Raw genomic sequence first — 15,226 nt, 5'->3', positions numbered from 1 at the left:
GGGTGTGCGTGTGTGCACATGGGTGTCCTGATAGTATGAACCAGTGGTTCCCTACATAGCCTGTATGCACAACTGCTGCAAATTGTGCAATCATGGCAGCCCCATGCAAGGGTTCCATGTGGAAGTCCCAGTTCATTTAATCAGTTCCTTCATGTGATACCTACGAAGAATCATGTAGGTGTTACCAATACTCCAAAATGGGCCTAAGCCATCTCCAAGGTTGCTGTGAATAAGACATACCCTCCTTAGAGGTGCGCACGTGGCAGGTTGCTAATGCCAGAACTACCGTATTTTTCGCTCTATAAGACGCACATTTTCCCTTCCAAAAATTAAGGGGAAATGTGTGTGCGTCTTATGGAGCAAATGCAGGCTCCTTGGCTTCAGCGATAGCAATGTGAAGCCCCTGAAGCGCAGTGGGAGCGCTCCCGCCGCGCTCCGGAGGCTTCACGTTGCTTTCGCTGAAGCCTGGAGAGCAAGACTCTCCTGGCTTCAGTGAAAGGAACCCGAAGCCTCCAGAGCGCAGTGGGAACTCCTGACACGCTCCGGAGGCTTCGGGTTGCCTTCACTGAAGCCTCCGGAGTGCGGAGAAATGGAAGGGGCTCCGTTTCTCCTGCCGCTTCACTGAAGGGGCGCTGTGCAGAGAGGGGGAGATTTTTTTTCTCTTGTTCTCCCCCTCTAGAACAAGGTGTGTCCTATGGTCAGCTGAGTCCTATAGAGCGAAAAATACGGTGAGTAAGAATCCTGTGTTTGTGGCTGTCTAGTCTTAAGATCTCCCGTTTTTCTTTATTCTGTTCTTTTGCAAGCCCATAAACAGGGTAATCTCTTTACCATGTCCTCCTTTTGTCCGCAAACATTTTTCTCCTCAAATTCTTTTTTAGATTTGATGGCTTATTAGATCTGCAAAACACTCCCTCCATTCATTCCCCAGCTACCTTTTCTTGGCACGGAAAATGTGAACTGCCTTTAAAAAAAAAAAGTTCTTAGCAGCAACATAAATTTATGCGGAGAGAAATCATTTCTCTTTTCTCCAGCCCTGCAGCCAGACTTATGCTCTGCTTTCCTCCTCTTGCTTCCTCCCTGTAGGCTTTTTATCCCTCCCTTGCAGTGGCATTCCTCTTTTAATTGTGCCATGCTCCCTCCTCTGCCCTCCTTTAACCTACACGGCTCCTCAACCTTCCTTCGCAGTAGGTCTCCCCGCGCCCCCCCCAGCCTTGAATTTCTGAACTGAAGAAACCGCTTGCAAATAGTTTTAACAAATGGTGCGCTAAACCAGTGGGTTCCCCACCACCACCTACAAGTGGACCTTACCCACCCCTTCAAATCTCCTGTCGGCATAGTTCAGAGCTGTACTGTTGGCCATGGATGTTTCACCTTGTTTCCCACCACCACTTGTTCTTGCTATGTTCCACTCTTTTATTTAATATATCAGAATGTGTACTCACTTTTCTGAGCCAGCAAGCTACTTCCTGAACCACCACTGACTTGCCTTATGTATATGATCTGCTGTCGTTTCATTTCTTCCATTTCATCTTTCTTGCATTTTGGCTTAGAGTTGCGTGTGAACAAGGTCACAGTCAGGCTCCTGCTGACACAAATAGAAAGTTTGCCGCTGGCTTGGCCTCACAGAGGTGACACAGCCTCTAGAGCCTCAAGGGAGGTGTTCTTTGTGCTCCTCAGGGAGATCTGCTTGCCTTCTTCAGCTCCTTACCTCCTACCCTGGCCTGCAATACCTCGCTCTTGCCTCCCTAATCACTTCCACTTTCTCACCAACACATTGGGCCAGCTGCAGTGGCTTTTGCTTCTTTAGATCCATAAGCTCCCTCTCTTCCTCCTCCCTCTCCCAGCCCCAGTGAGGAACAACAGTACTCCCAGTAGGTAAAGGTAAGGGACACGGGTGGCTCTGTTGTTTAAACCACTGAGCCTCTTGGGCTTGCCGATCAGAAGGTTGGTGGTTCAAATCCCTGCGACGGGATGAGCTCACGTTGCTCTCTCCCAGCTCCTGCCAACCTAGCAGTTTGAAAGCACGCAAGTGCAAGTAGATAAATAGGTACCACTCCGGCAGGAAGGTAAACAGCTTTTCTGTGCGCTCTGGTTTCCGTCACGGTGTTCCATTGCATCAGAAGTGGTTAAGTCATGCTGGCCACATGGCGTGGAAAGCTGTCTGCGGACAAACGCCGGCCCCTCGGCCTGAAAGCAAGGTGAGCGCCACAACCCCATAGTCACTGGACTTTGACTGGACTTAACCGTCCAGGGGTCCTTTACGTTACTCCCTGCACTATGGATGGAATTCAGCATCATGCTGTGTATGAAAGATGTTCTGTCTGTGCAAGCATTGCAGCCAAGGTGCCAACTGGAACAAAATATTGGGGGTGCCCAGGTAACCCCCACCCTGCATAACTGGTCACAAAACATGGTACATGCACGCCATTTGAATAGCAATTCCCATTGACTTGGGCAGTGCCTGCCCCCTTCAAATAATGCATTGGAGCAGCAAAAAGACCTTGGCCCCCTAAAAGCTGGCTCCTATGGTTGCACGTTTCCAGGTGGAGTGATCCTTCTCTCCTCGCCCCTATATTCTGGGAGGTATCACAATCCCTGCAGAGCCCATTTTGGGGGCACAGGAGCGGGGTGGGGGGAAACCCTGTTTTGCAAGTGGAAGTCCTTGTGCAGGGGCTTCCAGTCACGGGGCTCGTTAAGCGAATCCCACCCTATACTGTAGTTTTATTATTTGCTTAGATTACAATTTTTAAACTTTCTTGAAAAAGGATTTTCCACCCTAAGTGTGGTTTGAATATTACTCATATATTTTTCTTTCCGTTATAAATGTTGTTTTATGGTGTATAATTATGGCTAGCAGTCACTGCTTGATAAGTTGTTAGTGGCTTTTAACTTAGCATTGAAATTGTAACAAGCTTCTCTTCCCCACTCCGGCCACCCTAAATATATCCAGATTACCATATGTGTGTACGTATGTACAAATGAATATCAGAATATTGAGGATTTCAGTGGCAATTGTTGGCACGGTTTACAGTGAGTTTCCCTTTCATTCCATTACGGAGATGACATCTGTTATGAAACCTTCATAGCAAGGAGACAGAAATTTTCCTATGTTTTCTGTGAAAGTGATTTATAAATTATTGAAAATAGGGGAAATTGCAAATATCTTTAGTCTTTAGTTAGAAGAACAAAACGATAAAAGCACTTGGGTGTTTCTTGATAAAAACATGCTTGGCATTGTTTGCTTTTTTGTTTTGTTTTTAATAGAAAAAGTAACCAAGTAGGCTCTGATCCAAACTTGCGCCATGACGTATATGAGAAAAGGGTTTAACCAAAAATTACCCCATATATTTTCAGTTTTTCCCTAGAAGTGCTATTTGCAGAAAACATAACTTAAAGATATCTTAAACTCATTTACTAAAATATTTATATCCCAACTTTCAGCTCCTCACAAGGCACCCAATGCTGCTAACTTTAATTAAAATGATAGGCCATCAGTACAGAAATCAAAACAAATGGACCATACTAAGAACAGCAGCCTGTTAAAATAACAGAAAGGAGAAAAACTCAACCAAACAGGAAGCTCAGCAAAAATGTGTTTTTGACAACATAAAGGTAAAGGGACCCCTGACCATTAGGTCCAGTCATGACCGACTCTGGGGTTACAGCGCTCATCTCGCTTTATTGGCCAAGGGAGCCAGCATACAGCTTCCGGGTCACGTGGCCAGCATGACTAAGCCGCTTCTGGTGAACCAGAACAGCACACAGAAACGCCGTTTACCTTCCCGCCGGAGTGGTACATATTTATCTACCTGCACTTTGACGTGCTTTCGAACTGCTAGGTTGGCAGGAGCAGGGACCGAGCAACGGTAGCTCACCCCGTCGCGGGGATTCGAACCGCCAACCTTCTGATCGGCAAGCCCTATCTGTGGTTTAACCCACAGCACCACCCGCATCCCTTTTGACAACATACCAAAACACAAATCAAAAGGGGGCCAATCAAGACTTCTGGATGCCACCCCTGAAAATATCCAGGCTAGCATACTAACCATTCAGTACTCCAGTGGTAACAGAGTGTGAAGCAATACTTCTGATGCTTCCAGTGGAGCATCAGAGTCACACGGCAGAAGGTAGTCCTTCCGAAATCCTGGTCCCAAACCACATACCAAAGCTTGCTTTGCGAAGGACCAGAACTCTCTGGCTGAGCACAAGTTTTGCATGTTGACAGGCTGGCTTCCACTTTGTAGCTGAGAAATCTCTGGGTAGAGGGGGCCACTAGGGGCGCATCGGAAGATGGCTGACAATAACATCTCTCCGACCCACACGAGGTAATTAAGAGGCTGTGATGGGAGTAAACAGCCTCCCGCCCTCCCCAAGCGTGTGGGGGGGACTGCCCTTGCCTGCTGTGCCCTATACCACCCCCGAACTTGAGGGGGTGGGGGCACTAGGCAGAAAGCCCTTGTGCGGATTTCGGCGCTCCTGGACGCTGTCGCTGATTCGCGCCTCTAGCTGCAGCAACTTCAAAAGAAACAATTATGAGGAAGCTAATGCACATATTTCAAGGAAGAATGGGGAGTAAAGACTGCTAACTGAAGAGATCTCTGATAAACAAGACGGGTCGGAGGAACAGGAATAAATCATGAGATGACACACCAAGGCTCGGTATGTTCGGCAATGGGACTGGATGGGGGGGGGGACTTTCCTTTCTTTTCTCTATGTGATTAACCAAGAATCTCCCCCCCACAAGTCAGAAATGCCATTTAAATGACTTAAGCTGAGGATTTAAGACTGTGTGGAGATAATTTTCTAACCAAAGCATGTTTTAAGGAGATCGTGGAAAGCATAAGAGCTTTGGAATGACGCAGCAAAAAATAGCGTCGCCATTTTGGCAAGTTCTGTTGAAATAATAATAATAATAATAATAATAATAATAATAATAATAATAAATTTTATTTATATCCCGCCCTCCCCAGCCGAAGCTGGGCTCAGGGCGGCTAACAACAATCAAAATAATCCAACATTCTAAAAACAGACTTAGGTCTGGGAGGAGGAACAGATCTGTTTTCATATTGTGGGTGAGCCTCCTCAGAGGGACTAAAGAAGGCGACAGATTTGTGAGACTAATGATGGAAAGAGTGCTTTTATTTATGAAAGTGATGATATATGGAAACCATCTCGACATGATGATTGGATGAACGGAAAAATTCACACATGATTATAACTGGTGTTTACCTGCTTAAGGAGATTATCAGAAGAGATCATAAAGAAAAAAAGAAAAATATACGAACAAGACGAGATGTGGGAACAGCAAGATAGGACTGGATAGAATTATGAACATTATTTGGACAGATTTGTGGATATTAACGCAGCAGCAAGAAGATGATTGGAATCCCCTTCGGAACTTGAAATATGGGTCCCCCCCAACAACAAAAAATTTTAAATTCGGCTTTGTAATTCGGAATTTATGTGATGTGGTTTGATTTGATTTGATTGGTCGGTTAATAAAAATTATTTTTTTAAAAAAAGAAATCTCTGGGTAGGACTGGGGGGAAACGCCTGTCTGAAAGAGCCCCTAATAGCCAGTAGCAAAGAAGAGGGCTGCAACATCTTTAACAGTTGTGCAGAGGAGGGAATTTCAGCTGGTGTGATATGAACAAGTCGCACATGACACTAAGCACGTGTGCATTTTTATCCATGTGCTTAGCACCAACTACAGTGGTACCTCAGGTTACAAACACCTTGGGTTACAAACTCCTCTAACCCGGAAGTAGTACCTCAGGTTACAAACTTTGCCCCAGGATGCGGACGGAAATTGTGTGCCGGCGGCAGCAGGAAGCCCCATTAGCAAAAGCACATCTCAGGTTAAGAACGGTTTTGGGTTAAGAACGGACCTCCGGAACGAATTAAGTTCGTAGCCCAAGATACCACTGTAATGGGTTTTCAGGAAAAAAGCAGCTGCATGAAGGTCTGGTCTAGATTGGAATTGTGGGGAGGGGGTTTCCCTCACATGACATTTTCCTGCCGCAAATCATGTGTTATTTCCCTTGAAGGTGTTGCTTTACTGCAAACAGCAACTCTGGGTGGGAATTGAAACCAGGAGGAATAATTTTGGGTTAAGCCCCCTTTGTACACATCATTCTCCCAGTCTGGGTCAGAGTCTATGAAGCTGGAAGAAGGAAAGGAAGGATTAGTGCTAAGCATGCTTCTTAAATATGGGTACTTAGTGTAACACATAGCTCAAATATTAGTATCATCTTTTCAGAGTAGAGCTTCTAAGTATCCTGTCCTTCATGAGCTGCCAAGTTATGTATATATGTAACAACTCATTTTTACTTAAGTTCCTCTGGGTTTAGGGACTATAGCTCACCGCACTTCTTTATTCTGTCCACTGCTATAATCGGAAGGGATATTTATGTGTTTCAATAAACAGTTTGACTTTCAAGGAAATTTCCCCTTCAGACTGCATGTTTATTTCCTTTCTTCTTCTTTTATTTTCTATGCTAGTGGTGCAGGAAAAATGAGCTCTTGATTTCCCTTGTGGCCCAAGTTGCTGTGCTGAAGAAGGCCATTTGTTTCTTTAAGTATTTGTCCGAGGCAAAGCTTATAATCTTGCATCAAAAAATGTCATTTGCAAGCTTTCCCCCCCCCTTCCTTTTCTAGTCCTAAAGCTATTTTGAGGTCAGGCCTGCTTTATTTTAATACCTTTTTGTTGTTTTTAATTGCATATAATAAGAGCAATGCAGTTGTTCAGCAACTTTGGGGGTATTGAGTTACTTTACTGATTTGTTGGGTACCCTTTTCTAATTTGCTGTGTTTCTAGCATTTACCGTATTTTTCGCCCTATACGACGCACTTTTTCCCCTCCAAAAATGAAGGGGAAATGTGTGTGCGTCCTGTGGGGCGAATGCAGGCTTCAGGAAGCTATCCGCAAGTCTTGCAAGCCCGGTGGGAGGTCCCGCGGGCTCGCAAGGCTTGCGGGCAGTAGCCTGCAGCCCAAAAGCTCGGGGGATAGCGGGGAGGCGGAGCGCTGCCACCCCGCTATTCCCCGACCTGATCTGGAGGATGGCGGGGGGGGAGGAAGCAAGCGTGCTCCTCCCCCCCGCCAGCCCCACAAGCTCTGGGGATAGCGGGGAGGCAGAGCGCCGCCACCCCGCTATTGCCCGACGTGATCTGGAGGCTAGCGGGGGGGGAGAAGCAAGCTTGCTTCTCCCTATCGCCAGCCCCACAAGCTCGGGGGATAGCGGGGAGGCAGAGCGCCGCCACCCCGCTATTGCCCGACATGATCTGGAGGCTAGCGGGGGGGAGAAGCAAGCTTGCTTCTCCCTATCGCCAGCCCCACAAGCTCGGGGGATAGCGGGGAGGCAGAGCGCCGCCACCCCGCTATTGCCCGACGTGATCTGGAGGCTAGCGGGGGGGAGAAGCAAGCTTGCTTCTCCCCCCCCGCTAGCCCCACAACCTCGGGGGATAGCGGGGAGGCAGAGCACTGCCACCCCGCTATTCACCGACCTGATCTGGAGGCTGGCGGGGGGGGGGGAGAAGCAACCTTGCTTCTCCCCCCCCCCCGCCAGCCCCACAAACTCGGGGGACAGCGGGGCAAGCCGCTGCCCCACGGAGGCTAGAAAGGCTGTCCCTGAAGGCAGAAGAGGGAGACGGAGCGCTCCGTCTCCCTCTTCTAGCTTGGGGATGGCTGCGCAAACCTGGGGGGGAAATAAATTTTTTTTCCTTGATTTCCCTCCCAAAAAACTAGGTGCGTCCTATGGGCCGGTGCGTCCTATAGGGCGAAAAATACGGTATCTGCTCTGCAGTGCTGCATTTTAGCTATAGCTTCTGAAGTATAAATAAATTATTTACACTTCAATCACTTTGGGTTTTTAATGCAATGAGGTCATCCTAGGATGTTTCTCTACAAATAATTATTTCAAACTGCTTTATTATATGCAGACCATTAGCTCTGTATCCAGTAAAATAGATTCATAGAGCCAGTTCAAATTATCTTTCCCGACTTCTTAAACCATAAATTCAGGGACAAGCATCATGCTTGCTCCTCTTTCACCTTACTCCTCCTCACTTCATGCACCAGCTTCAGGGCTCAATTCCTGGCATGTGTTAAGCCACAATTCCCTGTTCTATCTGCACCAGGAAACTGGTTTAATCGTGGTTAATAAGTGGTAAATAAGGCAGGAGCTTATTATGAGGGGTGGGGAGGAACATTCGATCCTGACGCTTGCCTCCAGATGGATAAATCATGGTTTATGCAGCTGGGGAAAATAGTCTGAATCAGCTCACAGATGGAAATTTGGGGTGCCAATTTATCCTAGTAGCTGAGAAGAACCTTCCAATTTACTTCTCAGCATTTGCACTAAATTGGTTAGATTTATTATTGTTTTGAGCTTTGTTGTGTAGGCATTTCTGAGAATGGGTTGCGTGCCTATGTATGTTTGTACTTCGATACAGTGAAATAAAGCACAGTGTGTTTGCTTTTTTAATAACTTACTTTCATCTTAGATTTTGTTAACTTTTGTGAATGAATACCCAACAGCGACTGGCACAGTGGGGTGGCACCACGCTGCGGCTCCCTCCCCATCCTTGCTTCTGCTCTACCCCGGTGCAACACTACCTGCTGCCAGGAGGATGGTAGCATGGCACCTCATCAGTAGCTCCTGAAATCAGTTTCTCTTCTCCTTCCCACCAGCACTGCATGCTGACATTGGCTCCTCCAGTCAGACTTTTCTTGACTCAGAATTATTCCTCCGTCCAGTTGACCAGAGTAGTGAGTTATCTCTCACCATTAAAGTGAGGATCCATTCGCTTGTCACATTCTGGGGAGAAATCTCTAATCTGTATGATGCCCTGATTTTCTTCGTAGGCACCTCCTTCTCTCACGTGGCAAGAGAAGAGGATGAGCAAACTGGGCTGCACTGTGTTTCTTTACGCTCATTATCGTCCCAATCATTTGATCTGTTCTGGAAGTAAATTATTGTTTTGGGGTCAGATGATCATGGATGTAACACATTCAAATGTGGAACTGCGTGGTTCATTTGTAATGTCTTCCTCCATTGGGGCAGAACATTGTGTGCATGTGAGCATCTTACTGGTTTGAGGGCTCTCTGTAGCGTGCATTGGAGTTTGCAAGCACTGAGATTGATTTAGCAGCTAGTTTGACACACGTGGAACCATTTTGGAAATGGGAAACAGAGTGAACTCTAAGCTAGAAGTGCACATTATGAGAGAACTGAAACTTCTTAACTGCCACCTGTTAATCCTAGTGAGGCTGATAGTGCTAGAGAGTCAGTGTGGTGTAATGGTTAAGAGCGGTGGACTCGTAATCTGGTGAACTGGGTTCGCTTCCCCGCTCCTCCACATGCAGCTGCTGGGTGACCTTGGGCTCAGCCTCACTCACCTCACAGAGTGTTTGTTGTGGGGGAGGAAGGGAAAGGAGATTGTTAGCCGCTTTGAGACTCCTTAAGGGGAGTGAAAGGCGCGATATCAAGTTCAAACACCTCCTCCTCCTCTTCTTCCTTGCGTTTAGCATTCATTTTGCTAAATTGAATGCATAAATCAATTTCTGGGAACTCTGGCCATAATTCCAGAGGCACACCTATGGATTCTGCGTGGTTCATTAGTCTCCCCTGCCCACCATGTCTTACTGCCAGGTGGCTTTTCAATGATGCAATGTGGATGGGAGGAATATCCTGAAATAGTTTGTGGTCTGGAAGGAATCTTCAGCTGAAATAAATTCATATAAAAGAATCCATACATCCGCAGCCTTTATGTATATCTAAATAAGGCTAATTCTTGTGGCACATACCTGTATATTTGCTTATACATAATATGTGCCTAAGTCCATGTCACTTTACTCATCTGAAGTCTGGGGACATAACAGTTGTGGGATCCAGTACAGTTGTGGGATCCAGTACAATCCAGTACAATTATTCCTCCCCTTTCACCACTGCAACTTTTATCAAGAGTTAACTATTCATCTTGCTCGGTAGCATATAAGAAGTGAACAAGACAACAATGGATCCACCGCTTTTCCACCCACATGCATTGTTTGTGTTTCTTCCAGTGGTGTTCATTGAATCTGACCTCAAACTAAAGGTGTTCATATGGCCAGAAAGACAGATTGCTCTCAGTAAATATGTCCATGCTTCATAAAACTTGGTAGTACTAGAAACTGCTTTGTAGCAGCCGAAGAACCAATGTGTCAGCTGGTGGTGTGGTTGCTCGAGAGCAAACAGGCAATACTCCAACCCGTCTTTTCCAGACTTTATTATCTGTACAAACTATCTTACAGTGCAGAGTGTCTCAAGTCCATGTCTGCTCAGTCGCTAGCAGAATCTGGGAGTGGGCGGTCCTTATACCTTCCCCAGCATAACAGTCGTGTGACCCCCATCCTTCTCCCCTCTCTGCGCGCAAACCTACTGCGCAACGTGGGCGCTGGCAAAGGGGGACTTGCCTCCCCTCCCCTTTGCTCAGGCTCGGTGTTGAGGCTCTCCCTAGCATCTTTTGATCCCTGCGCCCCTTCCCCATTGGAGGCGGGGCTTCCCTCCTCGCCAGAGGAAGAACTGCTTCTCAAGATCTTCAGAGCTCCCTGTAACACAACTGCTCTTCCACCTCTCGCCTCTGAACTGATGGCAGTTCCCTGACACGATGGAAAAGCTTTTGCTTTAGAACTTTTTCAAGCTTTTCTTCCTTTAACAAATAAATCAATAACCCCTGGCTAAAGCAGAATTTGGCTGCTGCAGCCAGTACTGCTCATCAGACCAGTGCAAAGGAAAACAAATGACTTTGTCTTAATATTGTGTGTTCTTCCAGGTTCGAGAACTGCAGACCCGTTTACAAAGTGTCCAGGCAACTGGCCCATCAAGTCCCGGCCGTCTTACTCCTGCCAACCGTCCCATTAACCCTAGCACTGGAGAACTGAGCACCAGCAGCAGCAGTAATGACATCCCCATTGCCAAGGTGAGTCCTTGTACATTGCCACAGTGCCTCTCATTATCTGGGAGACGCAGCCATTGCTGTGCGCAGCTGCTGTGCAGGCGTGCAATTAACTGGGAAGCATGAGCCAGAGCGCCAGGGGAATTTACAAGGATCCTAAGTGAGTCTGAAAACTCGAGCTGCAGGGAGAGATAAGTGCTAAGGATTTTAAGCCTCTGTTAGTCACAACACACATGCCAGTTTACATTAATCAACTTAACATACAATTTCTGGATGTGCGAAGAAGGGGGAGGGATTTGCATAGCTGTGCAAAAGCTACATACAACACCTAATATTTGCGGTGGGGTTTTTTCCCCCCGTTTCTAGATAGCTGAACGAGTAAAGCTCTCAAAGACGAGATCGGAATCTTCAACATCTGACCGTCCTGTCCTGGGATCTGAAATCAGCAGCATAGGGGTGAGTGCTAATGATCACATAGGATTTATGCTCATGTCATGAACTGCCTTGTGATCTTTGGATGAAGGGTGGTATAAAAATTGAAATAATATATATTTAAAATAATATTCTTTTAAGGGAAACAAAAACGGTCCCTGTACTCACCATGAAGTTGTTACAGTAAGTGCCACACTTTTAATATCTGGGAGGGGGGGCGGTTTGCTGGTACTGAGTGTCCCCACAAAAAAACATAAATGCTACAAACATATAATCCTTCCATAAGGATTTGTATATAGTATACATAGCCTTACATGAGATGGTGATATATAAGTAATCTTACGAAAAAAATCTGATCAAGAAGTGCCCATTAGCATTAGACCAAAGGCCTGTCTACTTCAGCATAATGCACTCACAATGACCAACCCACAAGTAGGACATAATTGCAACAGTGCGCTGTCTACTTGTGTTCACAAGCAACTAGTATGCCGGAGGTAATACATTGTGATTATGACTATAGGCACTGAGAGCCTTATCGTCATGAATACACAGTATTCCAAGCTGGTTTGTACCATCAACTTGTATAGTGGCATTATAATATCGGAAGTTTTATTTCTGACCCTTTTCCTAATGCTCTCCAATACGGATTTTGTGTTTTTCACAGCTTCTGCATACTGGCTTGACATTTTCATTCACCTGTGTGCCTTGTCCCGAATATATTTCCTCATCAGTCAGTCCTAGTTCAGAACCTCTTCTTTCTCTTTTTTTTTTGCCCCAATCTGCTTTGCTTTACCCTTGCTTACATTACCGTATTTTTCGCCCTATAGGATGCACCGGCCCATAGGACGCACCTAGTTTTTTTTGGGGGGGGGAAATCAAGGAAAAATTTTTTATTTCCCCCCCAGGTTTGCGCAGCCATCCCCAAGCTAGAAGAGGGAGACGGAGCGCTCCGTCTCCCTCTTCTGCCTTCAGGGACAGCCTCTCTAGCCTCCGTGGGGCAGCGGCTTGCCCCGCTGTCCCCCGAGCTTGTGGGGCTGGCGGGGGGGAGAAGCAAGCTTGCTTCTCCTCCCCCCCCCCCCCCGCCAGCCTCCAGACCAGGTCGAGGAATAGCGGGGTGGCGGCGCTGCGCCTCACCGCTGTCCCCCGAGCTTTTGGGCTGCAGGCTGCTGCCCGCAAGCCTTGCGAGCCCACGGGACCTCCCGCCGGGCTTGCAAGACTTGCGGATAGCTTCCTGAAGCCTGGAGAGCGAGAGGGGTCGGTGCGCACCGACCCCTCTCGCTCTGCAGGCTTCAGCGAAAGCCTGCATTCGCCCCATAGGACGCACACACATTTCCCCTTCATTTTTGGAGGGGAAAAAGTGCGTCCTATAGGGCGAAAAATACGGTAATTCCATTTGCTTTTTAAATGCCCATTCACCCAGTTTACTGAGATACCTTTGGAGCTCCTAACAATCATTTTTGTTTTAACCATCCTGAGCAATTGGGTGCCGTTGGCAAACTTGGAAACCTCACCCCGCCCCCAACAGCAGGTCATTTGTGAACAAGTTAGAAAGCCCAGTTCCCAATACTGGTCCTTGGGGAACCCCACTTCTTACACCCCTCCATTGTGAAAACTGTCGGTTTATTCGTGTACAGTCGTGCCCAGGAAGTCGAACAGAATCCGTTCCGGAAGTCCGTTGGACTTCCAAAACATTCAAAAACCAAAGCACGGCTTCTGATTGGCTGCAGGAAGCTCCTGCAGCCAATCAGAAGCCCCATCGGACATTTGGCTTCCAAAAATCATTCAAAAACCAGAACACTCACTTCCGGTTTTTGATCGTTTGGGAGCCGAAATGTATGCGTTCCAAGGCGTTCGGCAGCCAAGGTACAACTGTATTCTGCTTCCTGTTCTTTAACAGTGATTTTAAATTATGCAGATTAAGAAAGTGTACCTATATTCACATGATACAGTTCTGTTTTCGAGAGGAAAGCGATCAGAACTTATTTTCATGTTGCAGCATAAGGGTATCTTGTTATTGTACCATGTGCATGGAATATGCAAAGCCATGCATTTGGTTTCTGTGGCAGAAGTCCATAACCAGCTTTTACAGCTGGAGATTATATTATTAAGGAGACTCAGCATGAATTTGTGGGGAGGGAGCTGTATTTTTGCAGTTCTAATACAACCCAACAGCAACCTTATGGATAAAGATAAAATCCCACTCACATAAATAATTCTACCCACATCAGAAGGATATCATTCAATAACTGAAAATTAAGATGATTTACAACCTAAGCTTGATGCCAGAGAATAATTCTGATCTCTTGCAGAGTACTTCAGTGTAAAACATTCATAACTGCATTATTGTTCCAACTGTCTATTATTTGTTTATGAAGCAGCAAAATCTCTAGTCCTCATCTTTAGGGGTTTTGTTTGATGCTTGGACAACATTATTATAAGGAAGTGCACTAGAAAGAGGATCCTACTAGAAAGAAGATTGTATCCACCAAAGCTTTACTTGGTATCCGAAGACTAATTATTTTATAATTCACCTGGTTGTTGATTCTGTTTTAATGTCAGGATTATTTTCCATTTTGTTGTGCTTTGTAAGCCACCTCAGGTTTGATTTTATAACAGAAAAGCAAAGCATAAGCATTCAAATAAATATAGAGGAAATTGGAACCCTCTTGACTTACTATTACTAGAGTGATTCCTGTTAGTAGTTTGGTTTTTCAGTTTGATCAAGCTGATGACCATTAGCAGCTAAGAAAGTTCATAGCCACACCTTTTCTTCATTCTTCTTTCTCTGTAATTCTTACCTCAGAGTCACAGACAGGAAAGCAATCTATTTTTTCTGCTGCAACTTCCTTATTAAAGGTAAAGGTAAAGGGACCCCTGATCATTAGGTCCAGTCGTGGCCGACTCTGGGGTTGCGGCACTCATCTCGCTGTATTGGCCGAGGGAGCCGGCGTACAGCTTCTGGGTCATGTGGCCAGCATGACTAAGCCGCTTCTGGCGAACCAGAGCAGCGCACGGAAACGTTGGTTACCTTCCTGCTGGAGCGGTACCTATTTATCTACTTGCTCTGGCGTGCTTTCGAACTGCTAGGTTGGCAGGAGCAGGGACCGAGGAACGGGAGCTCACCCCGTTGCGGGGATTCGAACCGCCGACCTTCTGATCGGCAAGTCCTAGGCTCTGTGGTTTAACCCACAGCGCCACCCGTGTCCCATAACTTCATTATTACACTGATGCAAAAACTCAAAAAGGTTCCTTGAAAGTAGCAATTCATGAATGGTGGTTCACCATTTCACACGATTCTGCAAAGCAACTTCAGAAGGTTATACAGTGGTACCTTGGGTTACAGACCCTTCAGGTTACAGACGCTTCAGGTTACAGACTCCACTAACCCAGAAAGTACCTCGGGTTAAGAACTTTGCTTCAGGATGTGAACAGAAACTGTTTGGTGGTGGCAGCGGGAGGCCCCATTAGCTAAAGTGGTACCTCAGGTTAAGACCAGTTTCAGGTTAAGAACGGAACTTCAGAACAAATTAAGTTCTTAACCCGAGGTACCACTGTAGATGTGGCGGAGAATAACAGCAGTTAACTGACACCTGTGCAGATGTGGACCACATAATGGCAGAGGAAGAATCCGAAGGCAAAGTAAACAGTTCACTGTGATCTGACACAAGTGTGGACAGCAATACATTTGGACAGTCCCCTCCCCAAATCTCCTGTCTATTTCAGGAGAGATTGGTTAGGGAAGAACTTCTAAGAGCTTTTAGGTTCTTCAATCTGAACTTTTGTGACACAATTTAAATGAGCAATTTAATACTTACTCTCTTGCAAATGAGCAGGTGTCCCATTTCTTTTTAAGTACCTG

The 15,226-nt window shown here is 46.3% G+C and overlaps 1 protein-coding gene across 5 annotated transcripts in view; it reads left to right on the top strand.

The window, feature by feature from the left end:
- The window catches only part of MCC (MCC regulator of WNT signaling pathway), a 208,797-nt gene that overhangs the window by 160,865 nt on the left and 32,706 nt on the right, over nt 1-15,226 (top strand). For all 5 annotated transcript variants that reach the window (XR_014539771.1, XM_083576624.1, XM_083576627.1 and 2 more), the window contains 2 exons: nt 10,813-10,959; nt 11,302-11,391. Coding sequence is in view for 4 of the 5 variants with exons in the window: in XM_083576624.1 (XP_083432750.1) it covers nt 10,813-10,959; nt 11,302-11,391 (237 nt within the window). In the remaining variant the exon portion in view is untranslated. The remainder of the gene's footprint in view (nt 1-10,812; nt 10,960-11,301; nt 11,392-15,226) is intronic.

The sequence above is a fragment of the Podarcis filfolensis genome, assembly GCF_964270895.1.
Source record: "Podarcis filfolensis genome assembly, chromosome: 11".
Lineage (NCBI taxonomy): Eukaryota > Metazoa > Chordata > Lepidosauria > Squamata > Lacertidae > Podarcis > Podarcis filfolensis.
Note: the sequence above shows the minus strand (reverse complement) of the source record. Positions and strands in the feature narration are given on the sequence as shown.